At 37.6% G+C, this 27,829-nt stretch overlaps 1 protein-coding gene across 2 annotated transcripts; it reads left to right on the top strand.

The window, feature by feature from the left end:
• The first annotated feature begins 8,468 nt into the window (after positions 1-8,468).
• ADD3 (adducin 3) lies at positions 8,469-26,709 on the top strand. Of its 2 annotated transcripts, XM_031023755.2 has the most exons (13): positions 8,469-8,607; positions 12,670-12,821; positions 13,769-13,849; positions 14,708-14,857; positions 15,346-15,489; positions 15,603-15,701; positions 16,805-16,987; positions 17,545-17,802; positions 19,426-19,545; positions 19,995-20,081; positions 22,029-22,152; positions 23,735-23,830; positions 24,461-26,709. In XM_031023755.2, the coding sequence occupies exons 1-13, from the start codon at positions 8,508-8,510 to the stop codon at positions 24,751-24,753; spliced, it is 1,887 nt and encodes a 628-aa protein (XP_030879615.1). In that variant the 5' UTR covers positions 8,469-8,507; the 3' UTR covers positions 24,754-26,709. The 2 variants fall into 2 exon arrangements, with proteins under 2 accessions (XP_030879615.1, XP_081679695.1); XM_081823569.1 differs by lacking the exon at positions 23,735-23,830.
• Positions 26,710-27,829: the final 1,120 nt, after the last annotated feature.

The raw sequence follows: 27,829 nt of genomic DNA, 5'->3' as shown, positions 1-27,829 counted from the left end.
TTTAAAAAAAAAAAAAAAGACTGATGAATCACAGACCTGTACCCCTGAAACAAAAACTACATTATATTAAAAAAATCAAAATCAAAGATATTACTAATTCTTATTTGTAAGAAACAGGTTTGTAAGCCTTCTATTTAAAATGTTGAGCTTAGGGGCACCTGGGTGGCTCAGTTGTTAGGCGTCTGCCTTCGGCTCAGGTCATGATCCCAGGGTCCTGGGATCGAGCCCCGCATCAGGCTCCCTGCTCCGCAGGAAGCCTGCTTCTCCCTCTCCCACTCCCCCTGCTTGTGTTCCTGCCCTTGCTGTCTCTCTCTCTCTCTCTCTGTCAAATAAATAAATAAATAAATTTTAAAAATAAATAAATAAATAAATAATAAAGTGTTGAGTTTATTTGAGAAGAAAGGGAAATAGAGAAACTAATAAAAGCAAAGTATAATACTTTTTTATTAAGCCCCCTATTAACACCTATTATGGGCAGCTGTTATGTATCAAATCCTATTTAATCCTCAAAACAACTCAATCAAAAAAATATTAATATCTCTAATTTACAGTTGAATAAACTGAAACTTTAGAGGTCTTAGAAAACTTGCTGAAGTTTTTACAAGTTTGGGCTCTGAGTGTAAACTCCAAAACTCACGCTCTTAACCAGTAGGCTGTACCACTTAAAGCATTCAATAACAATGAAAAAACTCCACCCATATATTATTATTGCTTTATTCATCGTCAAATTCTGTTGCTAAGGTTAATTCAACCCAACACAAGAAGAGTTTTCAATCATAAGACATTTTGGTGTCTGTAAATTTGGATGACAAACACAGTACTTTATTGCCTTCAGCTAAGAAAATAAGAGAAAAGAATGTCTCATCCTGACTCCCAAGTATTACTTCTTTCTAGGAATTTCACAAAGTCTTTTGTCAAAACCTAAACCAGGTTTAGCTAGAGATGTTGTTAATGCACTAAGGAGAATCTACAAGTTTTCTTTGACCAGTAATATATATGTCTATGGAGACCCTAGATTATCATTAACCCCGTTATCTCAGAATGAAGTGTCCAGGGCAAACTGTTGAAACTAAATGATGCTTTACCAACATTAAAGAAGCATGTTAAGTTGAAAAACTAACAGGACATTGTGCTTAGTAGATATTTAGTTAAAATTCCACATACATACATGGATGGATGGCTATATGAATAGCTGGGTGGACTTTGAGTCATTAAACACCCGAATGTTGTCCACCAAGCTCCTGCTGAACTTGACAACCTAATATGGAAAACATTTGGTGGGTTTCAGAAAAAGGATCAATGTTCTTAAACCTTACCACTGTGGAAAGCAGTTTAGACTGATTGATCGAAGTGTGCAGTGTTTCTCTGAAAGTTAGAACGACAGGAGTATATAGGTGGTGATAACTCAGGCACATGACACACTAACATTTCTTAATAGGGCAATGTGTAATGCTACAAGTTTACTTCGAAGATAGGAGAAACTTCAAAGCCATGTACATTTTAGAATATCACTGTAAGGCCTAAAATGTTAACAGGGCACCAGAGGGCGCCTGTGTGGCTTAGTCGGTTAAGCGTCTGAACTCTCAATTTCAGCTCAGGTCAGGGTTGTGAGATTGAGCGCCATATCAGGCTCCGTGCTGGGTGTTGGAGCTGCTTAAGATTCTCTCTTTCCCTCTCCCTCTGTCCCTCCTCCCCTCACTCTCTAATAAAAAAAAGTTAACAGGGCACCTTAATTAGATTAGTTGATCAAAAGCACCATGATTTATCTGGTTGCTTTGGAAGTTTAAGATACAGGACTTCTTTATTAATTTTGTTTACGTTTTTATTATATGCCAGCATCACGAAAAGATATTATTCTAACCTTTAGCTTCATATTAATTAAGACTTAGGCTGAGGACAAAGACCATCCAAAAGAAAATTTGGTTTATTTGTTTTTTCTCCTTTCAACAGGACCAGTGGTAATCTATTTCCAAATGAATACATTTCTTAATGGAGAAATTCTAAGTAAGTTTGTTATGCTCCTAATCCCACTTTGGGAGAGATCTAATAACATAATTGCAGGGTGCCTTGGGAGCAGCATGCTAGTTCTTTTTGCTCCAGTTTTTCGCTCTAGTAATTATTATGAGGTAGAACATCCAGATGTGAATATTTAAAATCTATCTGTGATATTTACCAGCATTCTGTTGTTTGATGTCCATAAGTTAAACATTATTTATAAATCAGCCTATGTGATTTTCTTTTTTATTTTATTTATTTATTTTTTTAGACGTAACTGAAATAATTGCATCAGGTCAGTTTCTTTTATCAAATTGATCCTCTTTTCTGTAATTTAAAATACCTTTCATCCAATACCACTTTCTCATAAAAGCTCTGATCCTAGGTACAGAAGCTAAGATCTGATACTTCAAGATAATTCTACCTTTGGTTTATAGGATACATAAGTATGTTTGTACTTAAAGTATACTCTTACCTACATGAATGTCAGGTCTCCAAATCTGTCATGTTTTTATAATCATGTTTATTTTTATTCAGACCTTATGAATTCAGAGTTTATAGGATCACTCCCTCAGTATTGACAGACGATGGATAAAATAAAAGGGTATAAGATTCAGATAAGGCTTTTAAGGTACCCTCTTTTAAACATTTTGTTTTTCATCTAGTGATTTTTTTTTTTTTTACCATACTTTTTTGGACATGTGTCTAATGAGAGAGCTGTCCAAACTATAATGCTCTGGGGACAAACCAAGTTTTCAAGTAGGATTTTGTTGTTTGAGTTGAAGAATTAAGTGACTTTTCAAAAATCTATAACATTTAGTGAAGATTCATTTCTTATTATTCTTCTTATTAAAAAAAAAAAAAAGATGCATTTCTCCCATTAGATGATGTACATACCTAATTACACAGGAAGAATTTCTCCTTCAAGTAACAGACTTTTAAGATGGTTTTCTAGAGCTTCAAATTCCAGTGCTAAAAACCTTTGAAATGGATTTTGCTATCATTAACTCAATCAAGACTGAGATCAGGTTCTTTACTTTCTTTCCTTATATTCTAGGAAAAGAAGAAGACAAACAAGTTGCCTGGGTGGTTCAGTCGGTTAAGCTTCTGCCTTTGGCTCAGGTCATGACCCCAGGGTCCTGGGATTGAGTCCCGCATCGGGCTCCCTGCTCAGTGGGGAGTCTCCTTCTCCCTCTCCTTCTGCGACTCCCCCTGCTCATTCACTTTCTCTCTCTCCCTCTCTCAAATAAATAAAATCTTTAAAAAAAAAAAAAAGAAAAAGAAAAACTCTAATTTACTATTTTATTAATTGAGCATTGAACTAGACACTCAGGGAGACTCTAGCAATGTGAAAGTCACAGTCCCAACCATCCAATATCATGGTGTAGTAGAGTGGGAAAAGTAAATCACAATCTTATGACAGGTACCCTAAGTGTAGTAAAGGTAAATGTTAAAAGAACTTAGAGGAGGGTGGAAAGAGAAGAAATTGGAGATCAGATCTAATTGGGTGATTAAAGGAGAGACTTCAAGAAGAAGGTGGCATTTAAGATGAGTGTTGTTAGATAAAGGTTGAGAACTGATTAGGTAGAGGAACGGAGGAAGCCAGCATTTCCCTTTGATGAAATAGAGTGAGCAGGGATAGAAAAGTACAGGTTGTGATCAGAGAGTGATGAGCAAACCTCATAGGCTAAACCAAAGCATAAGGTAGTAACGGTAGATACAGCCAAAATGTTATATTGTGACAGATTATAGAGATCCTGGAGTACCAGACCATCTTGACCTGTTAGGAGTCAGCCCATTTTCTCATCACTTCCAGTTTTAATCTGTTTATATGAATGTTTTTATATGTACATATATGCACATGGTGCTTGCTTTGGATCTGGGTTAACCACCACATATTAGCTATGTGACATAGGAAACTCACTTAACTTGAGCTTCAGTTTCCTTGTTAGTAAAATGAACCTCGTGGGGTTGTGACAATTAAATAACATCAAAGCAAGCCATGTAATGACTAGCACATAGCAGGCAAGTATTTCTGTGAAAATTGTATGTATAAGTTATATACAGTATTGCTGAGTGAAAGCATTTTATGGCAACACTTGAAGATTATATAATCACAATTCCTTAGACTATATTTTGGTTTTCTTGAAGGTCTCCAAAGAATCTATCATCCTCATGGCAGTCTGGCTTATTCACGTTCATGTATTCATGCATTCAAGGTGTAAAAACTCCCACAACCTCTTCTGTTCTGTTTCAGAGAGAGATAGAAGACATGGTTTATGCCGTGGCTTTATATATATGTTCTTTGATCTTTTAGCCTGACTCCTCTAGTGGACACTCTAGGGAATTGTTGGTTTAATCTGATTTTAGAAGCCCACCTTGCTGCCCTGTGTATAAATTAGTTTTTCATTCTGCTTTGATGGGAGAAGTCCCAGCTATAAGAGGGCAAGTATTTGGTACTTGTGGATCATCATCATCTGCTGCTATATAAATTTTTTGCTCCATCATTACAACATAATGCTCTAATCTAGCCTAGGAAGTTCACCCTATATTTCTGATCACAACGTGCCTGCTGCCTTATTAGTTGTATTTGGTTTCAGTGATACAACGAATTTCCTATAAAATTAGGGAAAGATCCTGTGCCCAGCTGAGAGTTCCAGATTTCAACCTTTACTCCATTTACATATTAGCTGTGCAACCTTTTTCTTTTTTAATTTTTTTTTTTTAAAGATTTTATTTATTTGCGAGAGAGAGAATGAGAGACAGAGAGCATGGGAGGGAGGAAGGTCAGAGGGAGAAGCAGACTCCCCGCTGAGCAGGGAGCCCGATGTGGTACTCGATCCCAGGACTCCAGGATCATGACCCGAGCCAAAGGCAGTTGCTTGACCAGCTGAGCCACCCAGGCGCTCTAGCTGTGCAACCTTGCTCAAATCATTGCCTATCTCAGGACTTTGTTGTGAGGTTCAAATGAATCAACTATAAAGGATTATTATATTAACATTGGATTTTAGTAGAAGTATGATTAACTGTCATCATAAAGATAAGTATGTTTTTCTTTTAATACAATATTTTAAAGCTTAATAATATGTTTATAGATACATTTTTAAAACCGGCTGAGATAATTTTTTATCATTAGTTTTTATAATGTCTTATGACTTAGGTAATTATCTGAATAATATTTCAAAAATAATTGAAATCTTAAAAATGAGTTATAAATATGTTCATGACAAAAAATAATCTTTTGTTATAGAAGAATTCTTATCTGTTGAAGCACTTACAACTGTATAAAAAGGCTGGGGAAATTTCATTTACTTTGAAAATTATTTTCCTATACTGTGTAGAAGCTATTCACTAGCCTTATAGGGGAAATTCATATATTTCTCTTAATTGATTTTAGAGGGCTTATATATTTCCCCTTATGACACTGGATCATCCCAAAATTTTAGGATGGTGCCCACCATATTGTGGGATGTATGAAAGTGGAAAAAGCATTTTCACTAATGAAAATAGCATTTGACCTGAGTTTGTGCCTTGGACAATTACTGCCTTGGACAAATTTTTCGACCTTTCTCATTTAGCTTTCTCATCCCACCCAGCAGAAGTGTCTCATCAATTCAAAAATAGTTGTGATTCTCTTGAACAACTGGTTGGTTTTTAATCTTAAAGCCATTGTATATCAGCATACTGAGCAGATTATCTTAACTCACGTTGGCTGCTAGAGAGTTTAGATAAAATTTGGCCAATCTCTAGCAAATGCCTACAGTTTTATAGCATGTACTTTGTATCTTAACCTCCTTCCTGGCTCTGACTAATCTCCTTATGCTTATTTCTTCCTTAGCTTAATTTTTCTAACCTATATTTGTTTTTGTATAATTTTAATCTATGGAATCTGTCTTAAATTCTTCCTGGAACATTGTGAGGTGGGGTACTCAGTAAAATGATGCCCATTTCTCAGAGCTATTGCAATGTAAATCATGAGTGATATACATTGTAGGTATTATTATTAATTATTATTTTACTGAATAAAAGAATATTGGTTATAGCTGCTTTCAGCTGAAGGAAAGTTTAAACAGGATTTGGTTTCGAAGGGAAGATAGTTTCAGAAGAGTCGACTGGCCCATTGCCAATGTCCAGAAGTTTTCTATAGTTTATATAAAGATAAATGAGTATATATAGAAGATTCTTTTCCTTTCAGCCTTAAATATGGTAAAATACTCATGTTACTCATCTGTATGAAGCTCACAACCATTTTATGTTCACTAAGTCTTAGAAATGGAGTCTTCTGATCAGTGTAATGTGTCTTTGTAGAGGATATTTTATAGGATAGGTTCTGTGGTTTAAATCATATTTAAATGAACTAGGTACAGTCAATGGAATTAGATGTTTAGAATTTGTATCATTGTGCTGATGATTTACATTTAACAAGCCTCAAATTTGTAAAAGAAAAACCATGTTTAACTGGTATAAACTGTTCCATGAACTCAGAATTCAAATATGGTCACTAGAATTTTTTTTTAAGATTTATTTATTTATTTGAGAGAGAGAACGAGTGGGAGGGGGAGAGGGAGAGAGAATCTCAAGCAGACTCTGTGCTGAGTGCAGAGCCCAACGTGGAGCTTGATTTCACAACCCCAAGATCACGACCTGAGCCGAAACCAAGCGTCATCGTATGCCTAACTGCACCATCCAGGTGCCCCTGGTCACTAGTACTTTTTAAATCACTCAAACATCCACCTGCTGTATTAGTAGAAAATACAGCATCTTCCTCTTGGAATTTCTACTCCCCTCTAAGTTGTCCCAAGAACGTCAGTGGCTTACATAGTCCAAAAGGGTTCATCAGTGACTTCTATATCCAAAATGTGGTGTGTACATATGTCTGCATGTGCGTATGTGAGTCATGCTAAAGTGTATACAGCCCATGGCCACTGGACCTCCCTGGTGTTGAAAACTACTCTTACTCTGTCCAATAGAAGATGCAGGTTCATTGTTGACCCAGATGCCTGTACAGGCCACCATGGTGCATTAGGGAAGGATGACCTCCCTCTTCCTGTGCTAAGCTCAGTTAGGGTATTCCATGGTGCCACATGGTTGAGCTCCCAAGATTACAGCGGTTAGCACTCAGCTCTTCACATCACAGATACCTCTCAACTATTGTTCTGAAAGCAACACAAGCATTGAGTCAGGACTGGTCTTAATATCTGCAGTCTCATAGCTTCAAACCACATTTCTCCTTTCCTCCATGGGGTTCCTATGCCTTTTTTTTTTTTTTTTTTAAGAAGTCCTTTCTGAAAACCTCTGAGTTATGCAGCTATCCTCTAAGCAAGGCTACATCTAAGCAGGGACTCCAGGAGATCTTATTCCCAGCCTTACAAGAAGGCTGTTGGTGACTCAAAGGAAATTCACCCTCTGATGAAGATTATTCCAATGGTCTCCAAGGGGTTAGTATGTACTCCTCTTGGAGGTAGTGATTCCAAGGCAGTTTTCTGCCTTTTGCCTTTTAGGTGAAGTGGAAAAAATTGAACTTAATTTCTGGCAGGCATTCTGCTTCACATGTAACCAAGAGCAAGGTTTAGAGAATTTATATCGGAAGAGCTTTCGTGTTTAAAATGAATGAAAAAAGGCTTGAGCAAGAGAACAAATAATGAATTTAATAAAATAAGTACTGGTTGGGTGTTATGGAAATAAAAATGAGCTATTTCAAGTAATGTGAAGGATTGAGAGGTTTCAGATGATGAATCATATTAGCAACTCAAGGGTTAGTAGAATAGAGAATTTCTCTTAATGTTCAGAATTCTTATTTATATAAACACTGTTTCTGACACATGTACATATGCCTGCAAAAGAAAAGATACAGCAGAATTTGAGAACAGGAACATATAGTACCCAAAGTTGGGGAAAAAATGTCCTTTCTTTAGCACAGTGTTGCAGAAGGGGAGTAATCAGTTCTCCATGCTTATCAGTTTGCTTTCAGTGTTTGTGGAGCTAGGGGATTGCCATGGAAATCATAAATGGAAGCTGTGATATACTTAGTATGTCTTAGTGAAGACTTCTGCTGTGAGGCAGTCTGTAGTCAGAGCCTTGCCCCATTCAAATAGGGACTCTAGCCTGACCTAGATAATGAGGCTGCTAGACAAGGCATGGCTCTCTTTCCCCATCAGTCTGTACTTGGTCCTCTAGTTCCATGTTGTTAACAGGGTTGTTTCATCTGTATCTGTCTATTGGAGATGTTATAGTAGCTCATTTTCTTTGAGATTAAGAATTCCTAATGATTTTTCCCTCCCCTGAAAGCGCGCTTCTTGCTGCTGCTTCCAGTGCTTTATTATTTTGTGTTTCGTATCTGTTTTAAAGTAGTGTAGATGAAAGCTTATTTAAAAGAGGGATGGGGGAAAGATTGATTATAGAGGAAGTTATGTTTGGATCATTCTGCTCCAAGTGAGATGTATGTGCTTAGTGGTTATTTTTGTGTGTTTCAGGCCTTTCGGGAAGACCTGGAATGCCTTATTCAAGAACAGATGAAGAAAGGCCACAACCCAACTGGATTGCTGGCATTACAGCAGATCGCAGATTACATCATGGCCAATTCTTTTTCAGGCTTTACTTCACCTCCCCTCAGTATGTCAGTTTTGGAAAGTTTATTAATTTTTTTTAAATTTTTATTTTAATTCAATTAACATGTATTATTGGTTTCAGAGGTAGAGGTCAGTGATTCATCGGCCTTATATAATACCCAGTGCTCGTTACATCAAGTGCCCTCCTTAATGTCCATCACCCAATTACCCCATCCCCTTACCCCCCGCCCCTCCAGCAACGCTCAGTTTGTTCCCTAAGATTTAAGAGTCTCTTATGGTTTGTCTCCCTCTCTGGTTTTGTCTTGTTTCATTTTTTGCTCTCTTCCCCTAAGATCCTCTGCCTTGTTTCTTAAATTCCACATATCAGTGAGATCATATGATAATTGTCTTTCTCTGGCTTATTTCGCTCAGCGTAACACCCTCTAGTTCCATCGATGTCATTGCAAATAGTTTTGGGAAGTTGAAAAAATTACGATTTTATCTCTACTTTGAACACTGTACATCTCTGGCAGCCTATTCTGCTCTGGTTCAGTCCTTAAGTTTATAACGTCTAATACTTAAAGTAACAAAGTGTTAAAATCTCTTACCTTTTCTTATCAACGAGGCATTTACTAGACTTTGTAAGATTATAAAATAGTTATAAGACAAGGGCCCTGTCCTAGATAAATGTATATTTTTGGTTGAGGAGACATTCCATGAATGCAAAAATGATTAAAACTGCAAGATAACTATAGAAGAAAAACTTACAAAGCAGTTCATAAGAAATTGTCTAATGATCTTTTAAAAGGCTATGAACTCAGAGTTGGAATTGATTGTTGGCTGAAGTGGACTGAGAAAACTATGGAAAAAGAGAGGCCTGAACTAACCAGGCTTTAGAAGATGGAGTAGTTAGAATTTGGTATGAAAGAGGAATGAAGACATTTTACTCATTTAATAATAGCTCTTTGGTGAGAGCACCAGTTTGGTGAGCTGAACACTATAAGCACTTTATATCTCAGCAAGATATGTACAGAGCTCACTGCAATACCAGAACAGATATGGAGTACCAGAAGGTACTGTCAGGGACTGCTTCATGTCAGAGTTAAAGGATTGTCTTTTTCTTCTCTTTCATTTTCCTTCTCTTCCTTCATTTCTTCCCTCCTTTGTTTCTTTTTGGTTAAAGATTTATAAGTAGGAGTCAGTGAATTCAAGTACTTTCCAAATAGAGGAATGGCATAAAAAGAGACATGATGATGGAAACATGCTAAGGTTAGGGTGTGTTGTAGAACTCACAGTGGACCAGCATGTTGGCACATACATATTGTTTAAAAAAACTTTTGAAAGAGTCCCAGTGTGATGTGTAAGTGTTTGAACTAAAACAGGAGTGTGGGTACAAAAAGGAAGAGATCAATGAGAAAGACATCACCAAGGAAGAGTAGAGAAGACTTAGTGACAGGTTTGATGTGGTATTGTGGGGATGGAGTGGGAGAAGAACTATGAGTTCCAAAATCACTCTTGTAGCTTCGGAGAAACCTTCTATCAGAAGGAACAGAAAAATTCGAAGGTTGAGCTAGTTTGTTTTGCTCTTTCTGTAATATTGAGTATCTGTTATGTTCCAAGCACCCTGTTAGAGATAGGGCATACAGTGATAAACAAGATGGGCAAAGTTTCCTGTGCTTGTGGAGACTAAAGAAAATGGTCAGATAATAGGAAGTGCTGTGCAAATAATTAATAGATGGTGATTTGATAGGAAGAACTAGGTAACTACTTTAGATTGGATGATGAGGGAGAATCTCTCTGAGAAGGTGACATTTAAACTGAAATCTGAATTGTAAGAAGGAACAAACCATACCAAGATCAAGAGAAAACATTCCAGGTAGAAGGAATAAGTACAAATGTCAGGTGGAAACAAGATGAGAATGAATTTGGTGGTCTCTTCAAGGAATAAAAATTAAAGATTATGGCTGGAGAGCATGGGTTTGGGGGGACAAGTAGAACAAAGTGAGGTCAGCAACATAGGCAGAGGCTGAATTATTCAGGGTTTCCCAGCCAGAGTTGGAAGTTTGGATTCTATTCTAACTTTGAAAAGCCATTTTAAGCAGGAGGGTGATGTAGAAAGACCTCTGTGGTTTCTGTGTGAAGAATTAACTGGGAAATTTTGTGGTATTATTAGACAAAAATAGGAATGTCCAGAGTTGGGGATCTTTTTGGCTTGGGAAATGGAGGAAGTTCAACTTTAGGCATGCCAAAGTTGCCAAGAGCTGCCAAGACATGGCCGCAGTTGGAAATACAGTCCTAGAGCTTAAGGGAGTGGCTTGGGAGATGGACATAAAGAAGTATTACTCATAGCTGTGTATGTTGATTAAATAATCATTCAGGAGGGTATAAGCAGGAAAGAAAAGAGTCTAAAGAGAAAATTTCGAAAATTGGAAGAGGAAGACAGGTCAGGGAAGACCAGAATAATAAGAGGAGCTATCCTGAGTGTCCTAGATACCATAGCAGGAAAGAGGAGCTGAGCTGCCAAGGTTGCTGGCTGGAATATACAAAGGCATGGCAGTAGGAGATTTGTGCTCCGTGGTTCAGAGGTCAGGGACTAGAAATCAGCCAGTTTGGCTGGAAAATTTATTTTGTGTTGTGGAAAGTAGAAGTTAACATTGGCAGGGAGAGTGAGAGATCGATTCACAGCTGCCTCTGAAATTTTATTAGAAATTATACTGTTTTGAATGTATGGCTTACATATTGAAACTCGTTCTTTGAATTAGTTCAGAACATTTGAGAAGCTCTCACATTCGAGTGTTGACTTGAGACTTCTGTTGAAATGTTCGCCCCGACCTCCGACTCTCACATGGTAGCAGCCGATCGCAGAGTGTCAGCTGCCCCTTCAGCCCAGGCTTGTGACCTCTCTAGTGCCTACAGTCTTCAGCAGGCCCAGTTTCAGCCCTTACGTGAATCTCCTGGCACCTTGTAGGCCTTCACGTTGGGCTTTTGCAAAACTTAGAGCAGGGGAGTAGTGAGGCAAAAGGTGACTTTATAAAGAATGGATTTACAAAGAGAGGGGCTACAGGCAAGGACAAAATGAGGCGGCCTATTGAAAGCATTACATGTGAGGCGAACTCAGGGATGGAAAATGAGGAAACCTGGAAGGCAAAGGATGACGGAACACGGTGATGAATTACGTATGGTGGCCCAGGGAAGGTTACTTCTTGTGTGAGACTGTGGGAATTGTAGTACCAGCGCATCAGAAGACTGAGGAGGAGTGAGAAGGTCAGAAAAAGCGGGGAGATAGAATCGCTTTTAGACCTTTTTAATGTGTATGTTGTTGGTTGCAGGCCGTTAGAAGCAGTAGGCTGGAGGGTGGGCAGGAGGCCCTAGTCACAGATAAAGCTCAGGGTGTCCTCCACACGGAAGTGACAGTGAAAATTCAAGAGTCTGTAGTGTTTTCCTGGGGAAAAGTAAAATGAGAGGGGAGCATAGTGGGGGACTGAGCTTTGGGATGGAGCCACAGAGGGCAGAAGGGAGGAGAGCTGGTTGGAGGAGAAGGAAGCAACAGGTGAAAGGGGAATGGGAGGTCCAGGCCGTGTCACACAGGCCTGCAGAAGAATTCCAGGGGAGAGGTGGTAAATGGTGTCAAGGAGAACAAAGACCGAGAGAAAGTGGAACATGGTCACAGTTGAAGTTAGTGGTTGGGTCCCTAAAGCCCAAGACTAGGTTTTGTTGCTTAGTGACGGCTAAAGGCAGACGGGTTTGAATGCATTCTTCTCTATCTTAAATAAATTTTTTTTTAATAAATGTCAAAAGGGCTATTAGAAAAGTAGCTTTCTGTTGAGATCTTTTCATCATAACATTATAACCTCAGTATTGATAACACTTTCGCCATTAGGATCATGTGACCATTTTCCTACCAAGTCCCTCCCTCACAAGTCCAGTACTAGGTGAAATAGCGAAGATTGCTGATGCGCATTTTAGCTCTGCGGGTACTCGTGTGAAGGAAGATAAGCTAAGGAACGTTGTGTGGGCTGAGAAGTTTCACATCATTATTTACAAGGCTGGGACACTCGCAGACTCAGGCTGCTTCCAGGTACCGCGTTACTTGACGTGAATCTCTCTCCACAACTTTTCCTTTTAGGTCTCGGCATGGTCACACCTATCAGTGACCTTCCTGGGGCAGATACAGCCTCATATGTGAAGGGAGAAAAGCTTACCCGCTGTAAGCTTGCCAGCCTGTACAGACTCGTGGACTTGTTTGGATGGGCACAGCTGGCAAATACATACATCTCCGTGAGTTCCTTGGCTTTCGATTCCTTTTCTAAAAAATCCCAGCCAGAAGGCAGCTGTACTCCTCTCACCTTAACTCGTAAGTCCAGCCAGACTTCATTTTCTGCACCTAGCATGCTGGGTTACAGCCAACTCCTGATTTAAACCTTGTCTCCAAGGGAGAGGCTACAGTTAAGCTCGCTTTCTTCTCCACTTTCTGTCTGTGGTGTCCCTTTTGTTCAAACCAGCTGTAGAACCTATCCAAGAAGAAATTCTTCTGGCAGAATTTTCTCTCTCCATATTAATTCTGTTTGAGCATGAGTGTCACTAAAAAGCACTTGGGTTGGGGCAGGAAAAATAGAGGGGGTCAGGGAAGTTTCCTCCCTGGGCTTTATTTTTTAAGTAGATTTTTTCCATTATCTGTTTTCATGTTGTCACACTGGAAAGCCAGACAATATTTGGAGGCTTATGAAACTGGTGGTGGAAGTGGCTCAGGTGCAGTCTTCCTTACACCTCTTCTTCCCTCCCGGCCGCTCCTTAGTTTCCCCCTTCATCTCCACTTCAGCTCCTTCCCAAGAAGAGACTCTGTTCTCTTTCCTTTGCCCCTTTTCCCTTAATTTCCATGTTGTAAATCGAAATTATAGTCATTACCACATTCAGTTAATATTTTCTCATGAATGTAGCTGACCCTAAGCAACCTTAGAACTCCTGGGATAACACTTCAGGTAAGTTCAGTAAATGAGAAACTAATGTCAGAAATTTTTAGCAAGTGCTTGAGTGTTGAGGGAAGAAACCTTTTCAAGGAAAGTTTCCTGTTGCACACCTTTAATTTCTGCTTTCTTGCTTCCTGTCAGCCTCCCCCACCCCCGATCTCTTACAGTTATTCACTGCAAATATATTCCCCGTCGTATTTACACTGCAAAATAAGAACACCTCACAGTAATTCCCTATTTTTTTTTTCTTTCTTTCAGGTGAGAATAAGTAAGGAGCAAGACCACATAATAATAATTCCTAGAGGCCTGTCTTTTTCTGAAGCCACAGCCTCCAATTTGGTATAATTTTCATTCCTATGTTACTTTTTCTGTCCTTCTTTGTGCTTTTCTTACAGCTTTTAGTTTTTAGTACAGGACAGAACAAGAGAAGGTATGGATGGGAAAACATTTGCTAATGAACAGGAAAGAGTTTGGAAGGTTATGTTGATTTTTTTTTAAGAAAAGCTTTAGGGGTCAAGAAAAACAAGGTAGTTGAAGAGACTAATAAATAAGTTGGTCTTATCAGTGAACCTATCCATGCTTTGAAGGGAATCTTTTGAATTTTTTTCCACCCTGTACACTCTGGAATTTTTTTAAAACCCACACACAAAGTCTGTGTGTATTTTATAGATAGATTTCAGCAAAATTCAGTTGGTCTGAGCAGAGGGGCTGACTGTGTAGCATTTTATTTTTCCATGATTATGCTCATAGCCAGTATCATTGGCTTCTAGAATGGCAGGAACTGCATTGGTTCTTGGTGCTGCAGTGTTAGCAAATGGACATTTTCCAGCCAGTTTAGTAAATGCCAGACCTTGTCCAGACCTTTAGTGAAGAGTTTTAAGTTATTTGGCTTTTTAGAAACTACTTCTTATAAATTCTAAGTTTTGTTGCAGACTGCCTGTTTTTTGTAAATAAAGTTTAATGGGAACAAAGCCACACTTTTTTTTTTTTTTTTTTTTTACAGTTCTTTATGGTTCTACATAGAGTGGCAGAGTTGAGTAGTTGCATCAGAGGCCCACAAAGTCTAAAATATTTACTGTTTGTCTTTGACAAAAAAGTTTGCCACCCCCTGGTTTAGCTGGTGGACCACAGGCAGACTTTGATACATGTCTTTGATACATTGATACCAATTAAATATGTCTCTCTGATTTTTTCCAGGTGAAAGTCAATATAATAGGAGAAGTGGTTGATCAGGGAAGTACTAATTTGAAAATTGACCACACAGGCTTCAGTCCCCATGCTGCAATCTATTCCACACGTCCTGATGTTAAGTGTGTGATCCACATCCATACTCTTGCAACAGCAGCTGTAAGTCGCTGAAGACTAAACCCAGCAATGGCTCTGGGAAGTGTATTTAATTTCCATGGTTTTCCTTATGTGATGCTTTACTACCTGCACGCTTTCACACTGCATAATCATTCAGAATTATATTCAAAATATTAATCCTCTGAATACCCAGAAAGCAAAAGTTCCTTTGGACCAAATGCTGACATTGTAGGAAACACCTGGAGAGATAGCATTGGCCTTTTTAACTAATCAGCTAATAATTGGGTACTGAGTTCTTTGGAGCAAAGTTTCTTTCATAATATTTGGCACAACATTTAAATTGACTTGTATCCCCTAAATCCTTTTTTTTTCCCCCTCTGGAAGAAGTGACGAGCTAAAGTGGGAGATGGGCTGGAATGGTGAACACAGTGAATAGGCCAGTGCTTCCTGAGCTGACTAAAGAATCAGGTTCCTAGGAGAGTGTAATTAGTAACTAAATGTGTCCTCTTGACATGGACCCAATCAAATAGGTATCCTCCATGAAGTGTGGGATCCTTCCAATTTCTCAAGAGTCCCTCATCCTGGGAGATATTGCCTATTATGACTACCAAGGGTCACTTGATGAACAGGAGGAGAGAATTCAACTCCAGAAAGTTCTGGGGCCAAGTTGTAAGGTATGTAAGTAGAGTTTCTATCGAAGGAGCTATTTTTGTTGCTGTTGCTGTTGATGAAAACAGTGTGAGCTATGCCAGTTATTTAAAGTGATTGCTTTGGGATTCTATTTTAGGTGCTGGTACTCAGAAATCATGGTGTGGTAGCCCTTGGAGAAACAGTTGAGGAGGCTTTTCATTATATATTTAACGTGCAGATAGCCTGTGAGATTCAGGTAGGAAAAATTATCCTCCCCCCCCCACACACTTTTTTTTATTGCTTTGTAATTTGCTTGTTGAGATGGGTTTTGTATTTACTTATTTTCAAAGTCCTATTGGCTTTTTGTTTTGTTTGTCTTTTAAGAGAAGTTCTGTTTTACTTGAATAAAAAGGGTCAGCTCAGTTATCTCTTGAATTGAAAATAGGGTGGGAAAAAAGTGTCACATATAAATACACACAAATCTGAGTGCCTCATAAACATCATTTTCCCCATAATCCTTCTTTTTAAGATAGTGTAATTGTACACATCTCTGTTTTTACCCTGAAGTGGTGTGGTACTAATTGAGAAACAGAGGCAACTGTCAGTCCTCAAAGATCAGATGTATTATAGCCACTTTTATAAAAAGTGTAAGAGCAGGGCCAGAAGTCTTACTAACTTGTGCAGTTTCTAACAATTGCACGGCCTCAGATTTATTATAATAGGTTGGATAGTTATCAGCCACTTTTTTCTCAGAGAAGCTGAATGTATTTTTAACAGACCTAATTTCCATCTTCAAGAAGATTCTCTTGAAGCAAATGGTAATAATCTTAATTTATTGGAAGGGCCACAAAAAAGGGGAAAAAACTTTTCTGTCAGTTTTAATGTCTTAACCAACCTTTTTTTTTTTGCTTTAGCAGTACCTCCTCTTCTCAAATGAAGCTGTGAAAAGCTTGATTAAAATGAGCTGACTTCTGCCTAAATATCCTTAAATTCACAGTATAGTGTCTATATTCCTTTAAAATTAGAACTTTCAGAAAAAAAAAAAAGGATAACCATGGGAAAGCTGCAAGATAACTTTAAAATTTGGCAAGAGAATTCAGTTTCTTGAAATACGTTAAAAGGAATGGCTCTAAATGTGTTTTCCATCAGGGAGGGTCAGAATCCTGGAAGGTATCTTTTTCAGATAGGTAGAAAAGATACTTCAGCTGCCTTTTCTCACAAGTATATTGCCTTATTTTTGTTGTTAGTAGCCTGAACAAGTGTTAGAGGTATTTGCTGAATTAAAATTATACCTTTTTAAAGGTAAAATATTTATAATCTTTACAGTCTTGTGCCTCTCTATTTTGCCATTGATTACAGGTGTGGGCATTAGCAGGGGCAGGTGGAGTAGACAATCTGCTTGTGCTGGATCCTCAGAAGTACAAAGCTTTCACTTACACTGTGGTAGCATCTGGAGGAGGAGGAGTGAATATGGGTTCCCATCAAAAATGGAAGGTTGGCGAGATTGAGTTTGAAGGGCTGATGAGGACTCTGGATAATTTGGTAGGTGAAAAATTGTACATAAACTTGGTTTTCATGTCTTCAGATTCAAGAGCAAATGCCTCCATCCCCCTTTGGACTATCTGGGGCACTCCTTATGCCTCTGGCATTCCAGTGTAATTTTACCACATTTTTAAGAATCATACGGTGAAACATGCAGATGTCATCTTAAGATTTTACCCTCTTCCACTAAGGGTCAGAGATAGATTGCCTTCAGACCCTGAAACAAAGACTTAAATGAGCACTGAGATTTGGCTTCCACAAAACTGGAAAATAGCTAGGAAAATGTTTCTGGTCAGCAGTTTTGAAATTACCTTTGTCAGGATCAGTTGTGTGAGTGGAAATAGCATTGTCAGCTGGAATCTGTTTTAACCAAATCTTGAAATTTGCTTAATTTCAACTCTAGTGTTATGTGGAAGTTATGTGGGGTTTGAAAGATACTTTCCCCTTTGTTTTTCAACAGAGGAGTCTTTTTGATCATTTATTTAAAGAATTAGAGTCCAGATGCTGTGTTTGGTACATGTTTGATTGCTTCAGATGTGGTTTTTTTTGTCCCTTAGGGGTATAGAACAGGCTATGCTTACAGGCATCCTCTTGTTCGAGAGAAGCCCAGGCACAAGAGTGATGTGGAGATCCCAGCAACTGTGACTGCTTTTTCCTTCGAGGATGACACAGTGCTACTGTCTCCTCTCAAATATATGGCACAGAGGCAGCAGCGGGAAAAAACAAGATGGCTGAACTCCCCAAATACTTACATGAAAGTGAATGTGCCTGAGGAGTCTCGGAATGGTGAAACCAGTCCCAGGACCAAAATCACAGTATGTCACTATTTATATGGTTCGCCTTTACGAAATATTTTGCCTAGTTACTCATGAATTGAAAGTTCTCTGTTAAAAATACTGGGAAAGCAGAATATAATAATAATAACCTGTCATTTATCAGTTATAAACTTTGTAACAAGATATTTTGTTTTATGGACCATAAGTGAATTCTCAATTAATTCTCTTAATACGGAGAGGATGCTATTTTTCTCCCCCATTTTATAGATGTGAAAACTGGGGCACAGAGGGATTAACTAATCATTTGTGAATAGTAAAGTCAGTATTTGAATGCATACAACAATGACTCTGGAGCCCTCTTCTTAATCCACTATTAGCTACTGCTTTGCAGTTTATATTACACCAGTGAATCAGAGCTATAAAAGTTACCAAAACGTAATGGTGCCAGAGTTTCATGAATTACTGCACGTATTTAACCTTAGGCAAGATCTTGTAGAGAGAGAAATGGGTTGTCTTATCTTTTTCAACATTTTGCTTCAGATTTGGTTTAGTTTTAGAGTGCTTATCACCAAATATCCTCTAAATACTCAAAATTGTTCATCCTGTCATATCAATCAGTACCATTCAATATGGAAGTGCCTAGACATCAAAGCGTTTCTCCCTAGTCTGTAAGATTTCTTATCTCCTGGGGCACCTGGGTGGCTCAGTCGGTTAAGCGGCTGCCTTCAGCTCAGGTCATGATCCCAGGGTCCTGACCCTGCTTGTGCTCTCTCTCACTCTCTCGAATAAATAAATCTTAAAAAAAAAAAAAGATTTCTTTTTTTTTCTAAATTCTTTTTTTTAAGATTTTATTTTATTTATTTGACAGAGAGAAAGACAGCGAGAGAGGGAATACAAGCAGGGGGAGTGGGAGAGGGAGAAGCGGGCTTCCCGCGGAGCAGGGAGCCCGATGCGGGGCTTGATCCCAGGACCCTGGGATCATGACCTGAGCCGAAGGCAGACGCTTAACAACTGAGCCACCCAGGTGCCCCCCAAAAAAGATTTCTTATCTCCTAGGAAAAGAACATAATTAAACTCCTTAGTTTCCCAGAATTAATTTTATTGACAGACTGATGGCCAACCATTACTAATCTTGATGAATATTAGCCTTCTTTTAGGGATATAATATGGGGTGAAGAAGAAGAATTCTATAAGACTCCTATCATTCTGTTATATTATGGGTCACTACCAGATTACTCTCTTTGTAAAATGCTGGTCAGGGGGTCCTTGAGTCCTTTTCGGTGACTTAGCCATCATCAGTTGAAGAAACTTCAATGCAGACGCCATCTCTGAATGTGAGTTAATACGAGATCAAGCTCTGTATCTGTGCTTGGAATGTTTTGAGCATCATATTTGAAAATGCCAAAAGGGGAAAATTTAAGTAGCCATATAAATGAGTATTCATGTAAATAGTAATCACATTTTTTTAAGTGAGTGCTGATCGTGAGCCTTTTTCTAACTAGTATGAGATATACAGTAATTGACCACTAAATACTGCTTAGTGAAATTCTTTAAAATATTGGCAGTGTATGCTTCCTCTCCTTGGGTCAATAAACAGTTACCAAGAACCTACCCTTGTTCCTTAACACAAAGCTTCATTCTATAAAATTTTTTATTTTTTAGTGGATGAGAGCAGAGGATTCTTCTAAAGTTAGTAGTGGAACACCTATCAAAATTGAAGATCCAAATCAGTTTGTTCCTTTAAACACAAACCCGAATGAGGTACTGGAAAAGAGAAATAAGGTAAGATGTGGTCTTCTGTGGCCAGGAGAGGCATTTTTTATACTGTTTTATGTTCAAATAACTAGTGATTAAATCTGATTAATACCTAGCTTGGGGGTTTGAATAAAGAAGATTTTGAAACTCAGTGTAATTGTGGCTTGTATTGAATACGTCCAGCTCTGTGCTAGTCAGCGGTAAGCGGGCTACACGGGGAGAAGCACTAAACATATTGCTGCTGGGTTAGTGAGAGTGAGCCCCGGCGCTAGTGGAAAATGTAATTCTCTAACCACATAAGGCAATAGAAATCACACATCAGGAAGAGTGGAGGAGATGAATGTGCGTTGTTGGGATGGATGGAGACAGGAACAAAAAAGGCTCTGGGTGGTCAAATAGCAAGCCTGTGGGAAAAGAGAGAGTAAAAGTCATCTACATAGTTGTCCCCAAGAACTTCTTATTGTATTTCAATTCAGATTCGAGAACAAAACCGATATGACTTGAAAACAGCAGGACCACAATCTCAGTTGCTTGCTGGAATTGTTGTGGATAAACCTCCTTCTGTAAGTCCATGAAGCAATATGATCTTTGATTTATATCTACCACATTAATTTCTTTGTTTTTTATATATGAATATTTATTTTTACTAAAGTTAATATAAGCACAAGTTGAAAAGTCAAGTAACTGCCAGACTTAAAATATCACCTTCAACTTCCAATTTCCAGGGGCAAGGACTTTGTTCTAGCATTTACCTTCACGTTTCTAAAGAGTTCTTGGCCTGTTAATTTTAGATCTCAGTTGATTTCATCGAATCTCTGTCATCAACTGTAAGAAGTACCGTTGTTTTGTATATCACTAAAAGAGAAAAAACTCTCACAATTATAATTGTAGGAAGCTATCAATCATTAGATGAATCCCGATTTCAGAGATGAGAAAATGTGGGGGAAAGATTATATTAGTTTCCTGGTTAAATCAGCTTTCAATGTTATTATTCACAGTATTCAGTGTTTACTGCTGAGCCAGGTAATATCCCATGATTACAAATCCTTTCTTATACTGGTCTCTGACCCCTGGAGTTAATAAGTGCCTCCTTTTTTCGTTGGCTTAGTATTTTAGGTACATTGGCTTAGTTCTTCCCAAACTTTTCAAAGGAATTTTAAAGCCCTTATTATTATTTTCCAAAGGGTCGAAGGTAACAGGTAATCTCCCGTTACTCTGTCTTTGAAGGTAACAGGTAACCTCCCGTTACTCTGTCTTTTGGCCCAGATCTGGACTGGTTGCTCTTTAGGCCAGCTGCACAGTCTCATCCTGAGGATTCCTCTGATTCTTGACTGTGTAGTATCCCCTCTTTCCTGCATCGTGTCTTCCAGTTTCTTGATTTATTCCTTTATCAATGAGCATATCCTCTTCCTAGCTTTCTGAAAAGGGATACACAGAAGGTAACAGCTTGAAATCCTGTGTCCTACCCTCAGATGTTCATATAATAGACACAGAATTCTAGTTTAGAATAATTTACCTCAAAAATATGGAAAGCATCACTCTGTTGTCCCCTAACTCCATGTTACTGTTGAGAAGTAGGAGAGGAGCACTGTGATTCATGTGACTTTGTGTAGGGTCCTTTTTTATTCTTTTAGATCTCTTCTACATCCCTGCTGTTCTGAAGTTTTACGATGATGTGCTCTGTAGTAGATTTCTTTTAGTCTTTGTTCTTAGCATTCAGTAACCCTTTTCAATCTGCAAAGTCCTATCCTTCAGCTCTGGGAATTTTTAAAATGTATTTGTTCAATAGTTTTTTCCTCCAATCTCTTTTTCTGTCAAGATTTGCTGTTAGTTGAACCTCTTCGATTTTTCTTTCCCATTTTCCATCCCTTTGTCTTTTTTTCCTGTTTTCTGGGAGATTTGCTTGACTTTATTTTCTTATCCTTCTGTTTAATTTTCTGTTTTGATGTATTTTTGAAAAATTTTCAAGACTGCTTATTCCCTGAATGTTTCTTTTTTAAATAACACCTAGGCTTGAGCGCCTGGGTGGCTCAGTTGGTTAAGCGACTGCCTTTGGCTCAGGTCATGATCCCGGGGTCCTGGGATCGAGCCCCACATCAGGCTCCCTGCTCCGCGGGAAGCCTGCTTCTCCCTCCTTTATTTTCCTTGTTTCTTCTGAGTTCCCTTTTTTTTTTTCCCCCTGGTTTCTCCCTTCCATGTTGGAAGCGTTCCTCAGGTGTCTAGTAATACATGGCAGTCTGTTTATATTTAAGAACAGGGCACTGAAAAGCCAGTCAGATGCTCTGGGTGTGTGCAGAGCTTGGGAACTGGTGAGCTTCACTCTAAGGTCACTGGTTGTTTCTCTGGAGAATCCCCAAATGTTAATATCTGTAGTTCTTTTATCTGAGGCCATTTATCTGGAGAATTCTTCAGTTTCCTACAATTTTCCCACCATCATTCTGGGAGCCCTCAGAACCCCTAACCCAGTTCTGAAGAATAACCTCTGATCTCTCAATGTTTTTCTCTGCAAGACCATGCAATTTGAAGATGACGATCAGGCCCCACCAGCTCCTCCCAACCCCTTCAGTCATCTCACAGAAAGAGAGCTTGAAGAGTATAAGAAGACAATTGAACGTAAACAGCAGGGCCTGGAAGGTTAGTTCATTTTCAGATTAAGCCTTATAACCATACTACTAACAGCAGAACACCTTGAGTTGGATGGAAGGCAGTCAGTGTTTTGTTTTTTTTAAATGTTCCTTCTGTAATTGATTGTGCTATGTTATCTCTCCCAGACCTTACTGAGTGTGGGTGGAGCTAAAATGCAAAGAGCCACCATAGTCCATGTATGTTTGCATGTAGAAAAAACAGTTTTCTTCCGAAAGCAATCTGATGGCCAGCAGAAAGTCTTTCATAGTAATGTGAAATCCACAGATAAGAATTATCAACTCAAGTAAATACAGATACAGTAATAGATTTAAACATTACAGCATATATTGTACGTCTTTTAAGGCTTTGTAAAATCTCTCTTGTTTTTGGGTGTTGCAAGGTGCCAGTATTATAATTCCAAAAGCAAACTGCCAAAGTTTTGAGGTGACTTTCTTTAAGCACATGGTCACTCTCATGAGGTTGAGTTTTTCTGACTTCAGAACCCTAAGTAAGGATTATATTTAAAAGTTGTTCATGAAACCCCAGCTAATTAAATGCTAGCTCCCTTTTTCTCAAAAATAAGAAATTCTTTATAGCAGGGGTTCTCAATCTTGGGTCTTTAGATAAGCTCCAGACAGTCCATGAGCCATCTGAAAAATATATGCTTAATTTTATATGATATACATTTGGGGAAAGAGGGCACGCAGGGTAAGGGACAAGAAGTCTGTGACCCCAAAAAAGGGTAAAAGCCTCTGCTTTAGAGCATCTACAACATATAGTTGAAATTTTTACCCAAAGCAGAACCAATAGATAAAGAATTTTTGTCCATGTTAGGTATCGTGTAGAAAGAATTGACAGCTGGATCACCCAGAGAATGATTTTTATCAGTATGTTAGTTGGTGCCTTTGTCACAAGAGGGAGTCATCCTGACTCATTAATGTGATTATGCTAAATGTTCTAAGTGGTATTAGTGAATTTATTTATTCTAACCTAAGGTTGGAAACTTTGTTTCTCTATTTTGTAAAATGGTCCCTCTTTAATCTCTCATTTTTTGAAAGCCTAAAGATGCCAGGTAATAAATACTGCACTCTAGAACCGTCACCTTTTATATATATATTTTTATAAATAGTTTCTTCCACATTCATTATGGCCTTCTGAATTAGCTCACTAATATTGCTCTGACAGGAATCACTAATAGGATATTGTTCAAAAATTCAGTGAGGCATTCTGCCTCATGAATGTAGCATCATTGGTGAGACTTCATCATTCTTTTCACCTGGCTGCTCAATATATTTTGGTTTTCTAACACTCTAGCAAAAGCTAAATGCATACATATTATTTGCCTGGTCTGTGAGTAGCCATGCTTCCTTATAGTAAGCATGTATGTAAACTTATTATTAGCAGCCAGAAATGTTAACACATTAACCTCCTCTTAATGCGTAATTATTGATATATGAGATAGCTGTTAGCATGCTCAGCTCATTGCTGAAGTTTATCATATGTCTGCAGGTGTTCCAAGTACGCACTAACCTCCGTGAGATCTTACGCTTCTTTGTTTTGCATGGCTTTTAACTAAACTCTCATCCAACAGATGCTGAGCAGGAATTACTCTCAGATGACGCTTCATCTGTTTCACAAATTCAGTCTCAAACTCAGTCGCCGCAAAATATCCCTGAAAAATTAGAAGGTATTCACTGTAACTTCCCATAGCATTCACTGAGTTAGTCTTAAGAGTTTGTCCTCTGTCGTTTGTTTTCATGTAAAGAAATTGAATGCCTGATTGCAATAAGTTTGCCATGGATTTTACTTAAAGCTCCCATAATTTTATATCTCTTTTTTTATTAAATGGTGTGCTACTTTTGTTCATAGTTTATATTGATTTACCTTAATCGGGATTTTGGCAACCAGTAGTTCTTAAGAATTTGTGAAATTAAAAGTGGTTTGTCCCACATCTTCCAATCAGAAGCATGAAATCTTTTTCAGTTTTGATTGCCAAATGACCCCAAAATTAAAGAAAAATACATGTTGTCTTCCTCATTTATACTGACTTGATTTACAATGAAACTCAAATCATCAAACCAGACTTATCTATCCTTCATCCTTTGGTCTAAAAACTTTGTCCCCTTCCCCTTTATACCATGTGAGAAAATCAGCTTCATGCTAATAGATCCATAGTCTATTAAGATAATGATTTATCTTTATTGAAATTAAAGTAATGCCTTAGTACATTGCTGAAATGTTTCAGTTTTGTAGAATAAAGCAAAGATTTTAACTATATAAAATAACCAAAAAAAAAAAAAACCCTCCCCTTTTGTAGAAAACCATGAGCTATTTTCCAAGAGCTTCATCTCCATGGAAGAGCCTGTCATGGTAGTGAATGGCAAGGATGATATGCATGATGTTGAAGATGAGCTTGCTAAGCGAGTGAGTAGGTTAACTACAAGCACGACCATAGAGAACATCGAGATTACCATTAAGTCTCCAGAAAAAATTGAAGAAGTCCTGTCACCTGAAGGCTCACCTTCAAAATCACCATCCAAGAAAAAGAAGAAATTCCGTACTCCTTCTTTTCTGAAAAAGAACAAAAAAAAGGAGAAAGTTGAAGCCTAACTAAAGTCTTTTTATAATTATTATTATTACAATGTGACATTGCACATTTAAATACCACATTTAAGTTGATCATTAATATGCAGTGGTAGATAAGATTGGGGGTATGTAGCAAACCGGACTTTAAGAACTGGAAAGAGATTTTACTAAAAGAAAAACATTATGAAAAAAAATCTCAAATTCATCTCTCATTTTATATGTCCAAAAAAGGTTTTTGAATTTTTAAATACTTGCTAGTTTTAGTTAGCTCTGCCCTCATGAAGTATTACTATAATTCACCACAAACATATCTGTCTGAATTACTTCAGGCCTTCTGCATAATATCTGTTGGAAACAAATTACCAGTGAACAAGCGAGAGAATTTTTATTTCTCAACACCTGCTTCACTGGGTAATCAGATTATAATTTTTTACCATGATTATTGACTGTACCTTTTGGGTTCCCATTGTTTCAGTGGGCATTAACAGAATGCTTTAAAAGCTTCTAAGAATCTATGGCATTAGTATACACTGGCACATAATTTTTTTTAAAAAAAGTTTAGGAAAAGATTCATTTGGAATTTTATTCATAGTATAAAATTTCCTCACCTGAAGTAACTTTCTTTGCCAAAAAAAATCATTTTAGTAAACTATAATTTTTGAAAACTTCCTTTTTTATTAGTTTAGAAAGCCCCTTATTTTTCAACAAAGGGGATTTTGTACATGTAACATGGGTTATTTAGTTTAACTCTGGTAAAAACGATTTTTGTATGTTGAGATGTTTGTATACCATTCAATTTAAGCATCATAAGCATATTAGCCAATCATATAACCATAGAGCATATTTGAGGCTGCTTGGTACTAAGTATACTTAAATATAATTCAAGAATCCAGGGACTTGGTATCAAAAGGGGGATTAGAGCATTTCAAGGTATGACTAGATTCATATTTGAACCTTATCATGTATTTTTCTCTTAGTATTGCTAACAAATGAAGAAGCTCTCATACGGTAACCAAATGAGAAGGAAAAGAGAAAGTGAAAAATGAAGGGAACAAAAGTGGTGTCATGCAAAGAATTCTAGTTTGATAAAGACTCATAGTCACGATAGGATTTGAAGCGTAGTTTATTTGAAACATGTCCCAAATTGCTAAAATTTTGCTTTGCCAAAATCATATTTCTTCGTTGATATTTGAGTTTTAAAAGGGTCAATTCCTTTTAATTTCTGTATCTTTAGAAGGCAGTACTAGAAGAAATCAGTGGGTCTGATCCCCCAGTGAGAAAACCTACCACTTCTTGATTTTTACAAAATTTTCTTATCTTGTTTCAGTTAACTTTCTTTCTAATGTAAATACAAATTTAAACCTAGACTTAATATAGTTTTTTGCCCCCTTCACCCAAGTGATGTCACAAATCAATGTAAAATCAATGATCCAAAATGGTCAGTGGGTAAAAATAATCCAAAGTGTTTCTGGAGGATGAGTTGGCATGTAAAAAAAATCACATTGATTACAGTGTGTTCTGGGGCTGGTTCTGTTTGACTGTATGTGTATGATGATGCAAAGTTGAAACAGAGCCTGGAAATTTCATTCTAGATCTCACTAACTACTGGAATCAGTGTGTTAATCTCTTAGTGGAAACTTTCAGTTGCTTAATTCTGTATTTGAGGACTTTTTTTATGTTCTACATCATTTATGTTGTATTACAACGTATGTAGAAACAGTAACCTGTGAACTGTGCTTTTCCATAACTTTTTAAATATATATATATATCTTAAATGAATGCAGTGTGCATAAATATTTTTTAAACGCAACAGTGAACTATTTGCACCTTCTGCTAATGCCTCTCTTTACTTGCTTTGGCATAAAGAATGAGCCAATGAACCTCTGTGTCCTGTGGAAAATGTATAAATGTTATCTGATATTGCTCTTAGATGTAATGCTAATTAATGTTAAATCACAAATAAACAGTATTTTAAATAGATGGATTTGGTATCACGAACTTTCAATTCAGGGGTGGTTGCTTAGCCTGAATTACTTTGTGGAATTTTGATTTTTTTTTTTTTTTTTTAACCGCAGTGAGATTTTGAGTAGGACTGTTGCTTCTGAATAAGTGATGTCCTGGTATATTTATTTTCAAATTAGTTGAAAATTCACTATATAAAAACCCTTCTTGTTTCAGCTCATATTAGAAGAAATGTTCCCCAAGTGACCTATTTTTTCTCTTGACAGTGTATGGTGACCTTAACTATATCTCTGGGATCTCAAGATCCTGGAAGGACTTAGGACTTTGATTCTCAGTCTCAGTTCTACTGTCCAGATCTATGGATGTAGAATAGAAAATGTTGCAGAATATGTGCTGAGTTTATTATATACCTTACCCTTGTCTGTGACTTTTATTTATGTAACAATGTGACAATAAAAAGAATAGAAAATAGGTTACAATTCCAGCACATTAACATTGACAATAAATCTATTCCCTTCCAACTCTTGATGATTTATAGGTAGATCTCATATATATTGCTTATCGTGGTGTGAATGTAATTTTATTCTGGGTTTTTTCTCCTTAGCATAATTCATCCTAGAAGATTTTCAAACCCAGTCCTTCATAGGAATGACTTCTTGTGATTCTTTTTTCCACTTTGTCCTAAAAATAGAGTGCAAGAGGGGAAATCATGTTAATTGAGGGTTCTGGTTCATTGAAGTTTTTACTATAATTACCCATTATAAAAATGAAGGGTTTTGGGCGGAGAAGAATAGATTCATAGTCTTGGGCATATTTAATTATTACCTTGGCTTGTAAATAACCCTGTGGTGAAAAATTGCTGCTTTAGAAAGATACTCATTTCAAAATTCCCTTCCATAAAGCAACAAAGACCATTAACTTCAGTTGCATTTGAGAGTCATTGTGGCAAGAAGGTGTGCTGCCTGCCTGCCTGTTCCCTCTAGTGTTCAGTGTTTTCATTGAGCGGTGAAGAGAGCGAGCCGAATGAATCCAGTTGTAACAGCACTGGCTTCTCTTAACACTAGCTTTTAGGGTTTTTTGTTTTGTTTTGTTTTACATAGGCAAAAAACACATAAAGGCAAGCTGGTTATTTTTTAGA

Source organism: Leptonychotes weddellii, chromosome 6 (genome assembly GCF_054177405.1).
Source record: "Leptonychotes weddellii isolate Sample4059 chromosome 6, ASM5417740v2, whole genome shotgun sequence".
Classification (NCBI taxonomy): domain Eukaryota; kingdom Metazoa; phylum Chordata; class Mammalia; order Carnivora; family Phocidae; genus Leptonychotes; species Leptonychotes weddellii.
The sequence above is the reverse complement of the archived record's forward strand: the minus strand, read 5'-3'. Positions and strand labels throughout refer to the sequence as shown.

Excerpts from the sequence above, each read along its gene's own strand:
- ADD3 (XM_031023755.2), top strand. The coding sequence starts at position 8,508 with ATGAAGAAAGGCCACAACCCAACTGGATTGCTGGCATTACAGCAGATC. Across the intron at positions 12,822-13,768 it reads TGGCAAATACATACATCTCC|GTGAGAATAAGTAAGGAGCA; the intron begins GTGAGTTCCTTG and ends TCTTTCTTTCAG. Across the intron at positions 16,988-17,544 it reads TGAGGACTCTGGATAATTTG|GGGTATAGAACAGGCTATGC; the intron begins GTAGGTGAAAAA and ends TTTGTCCCTTAG.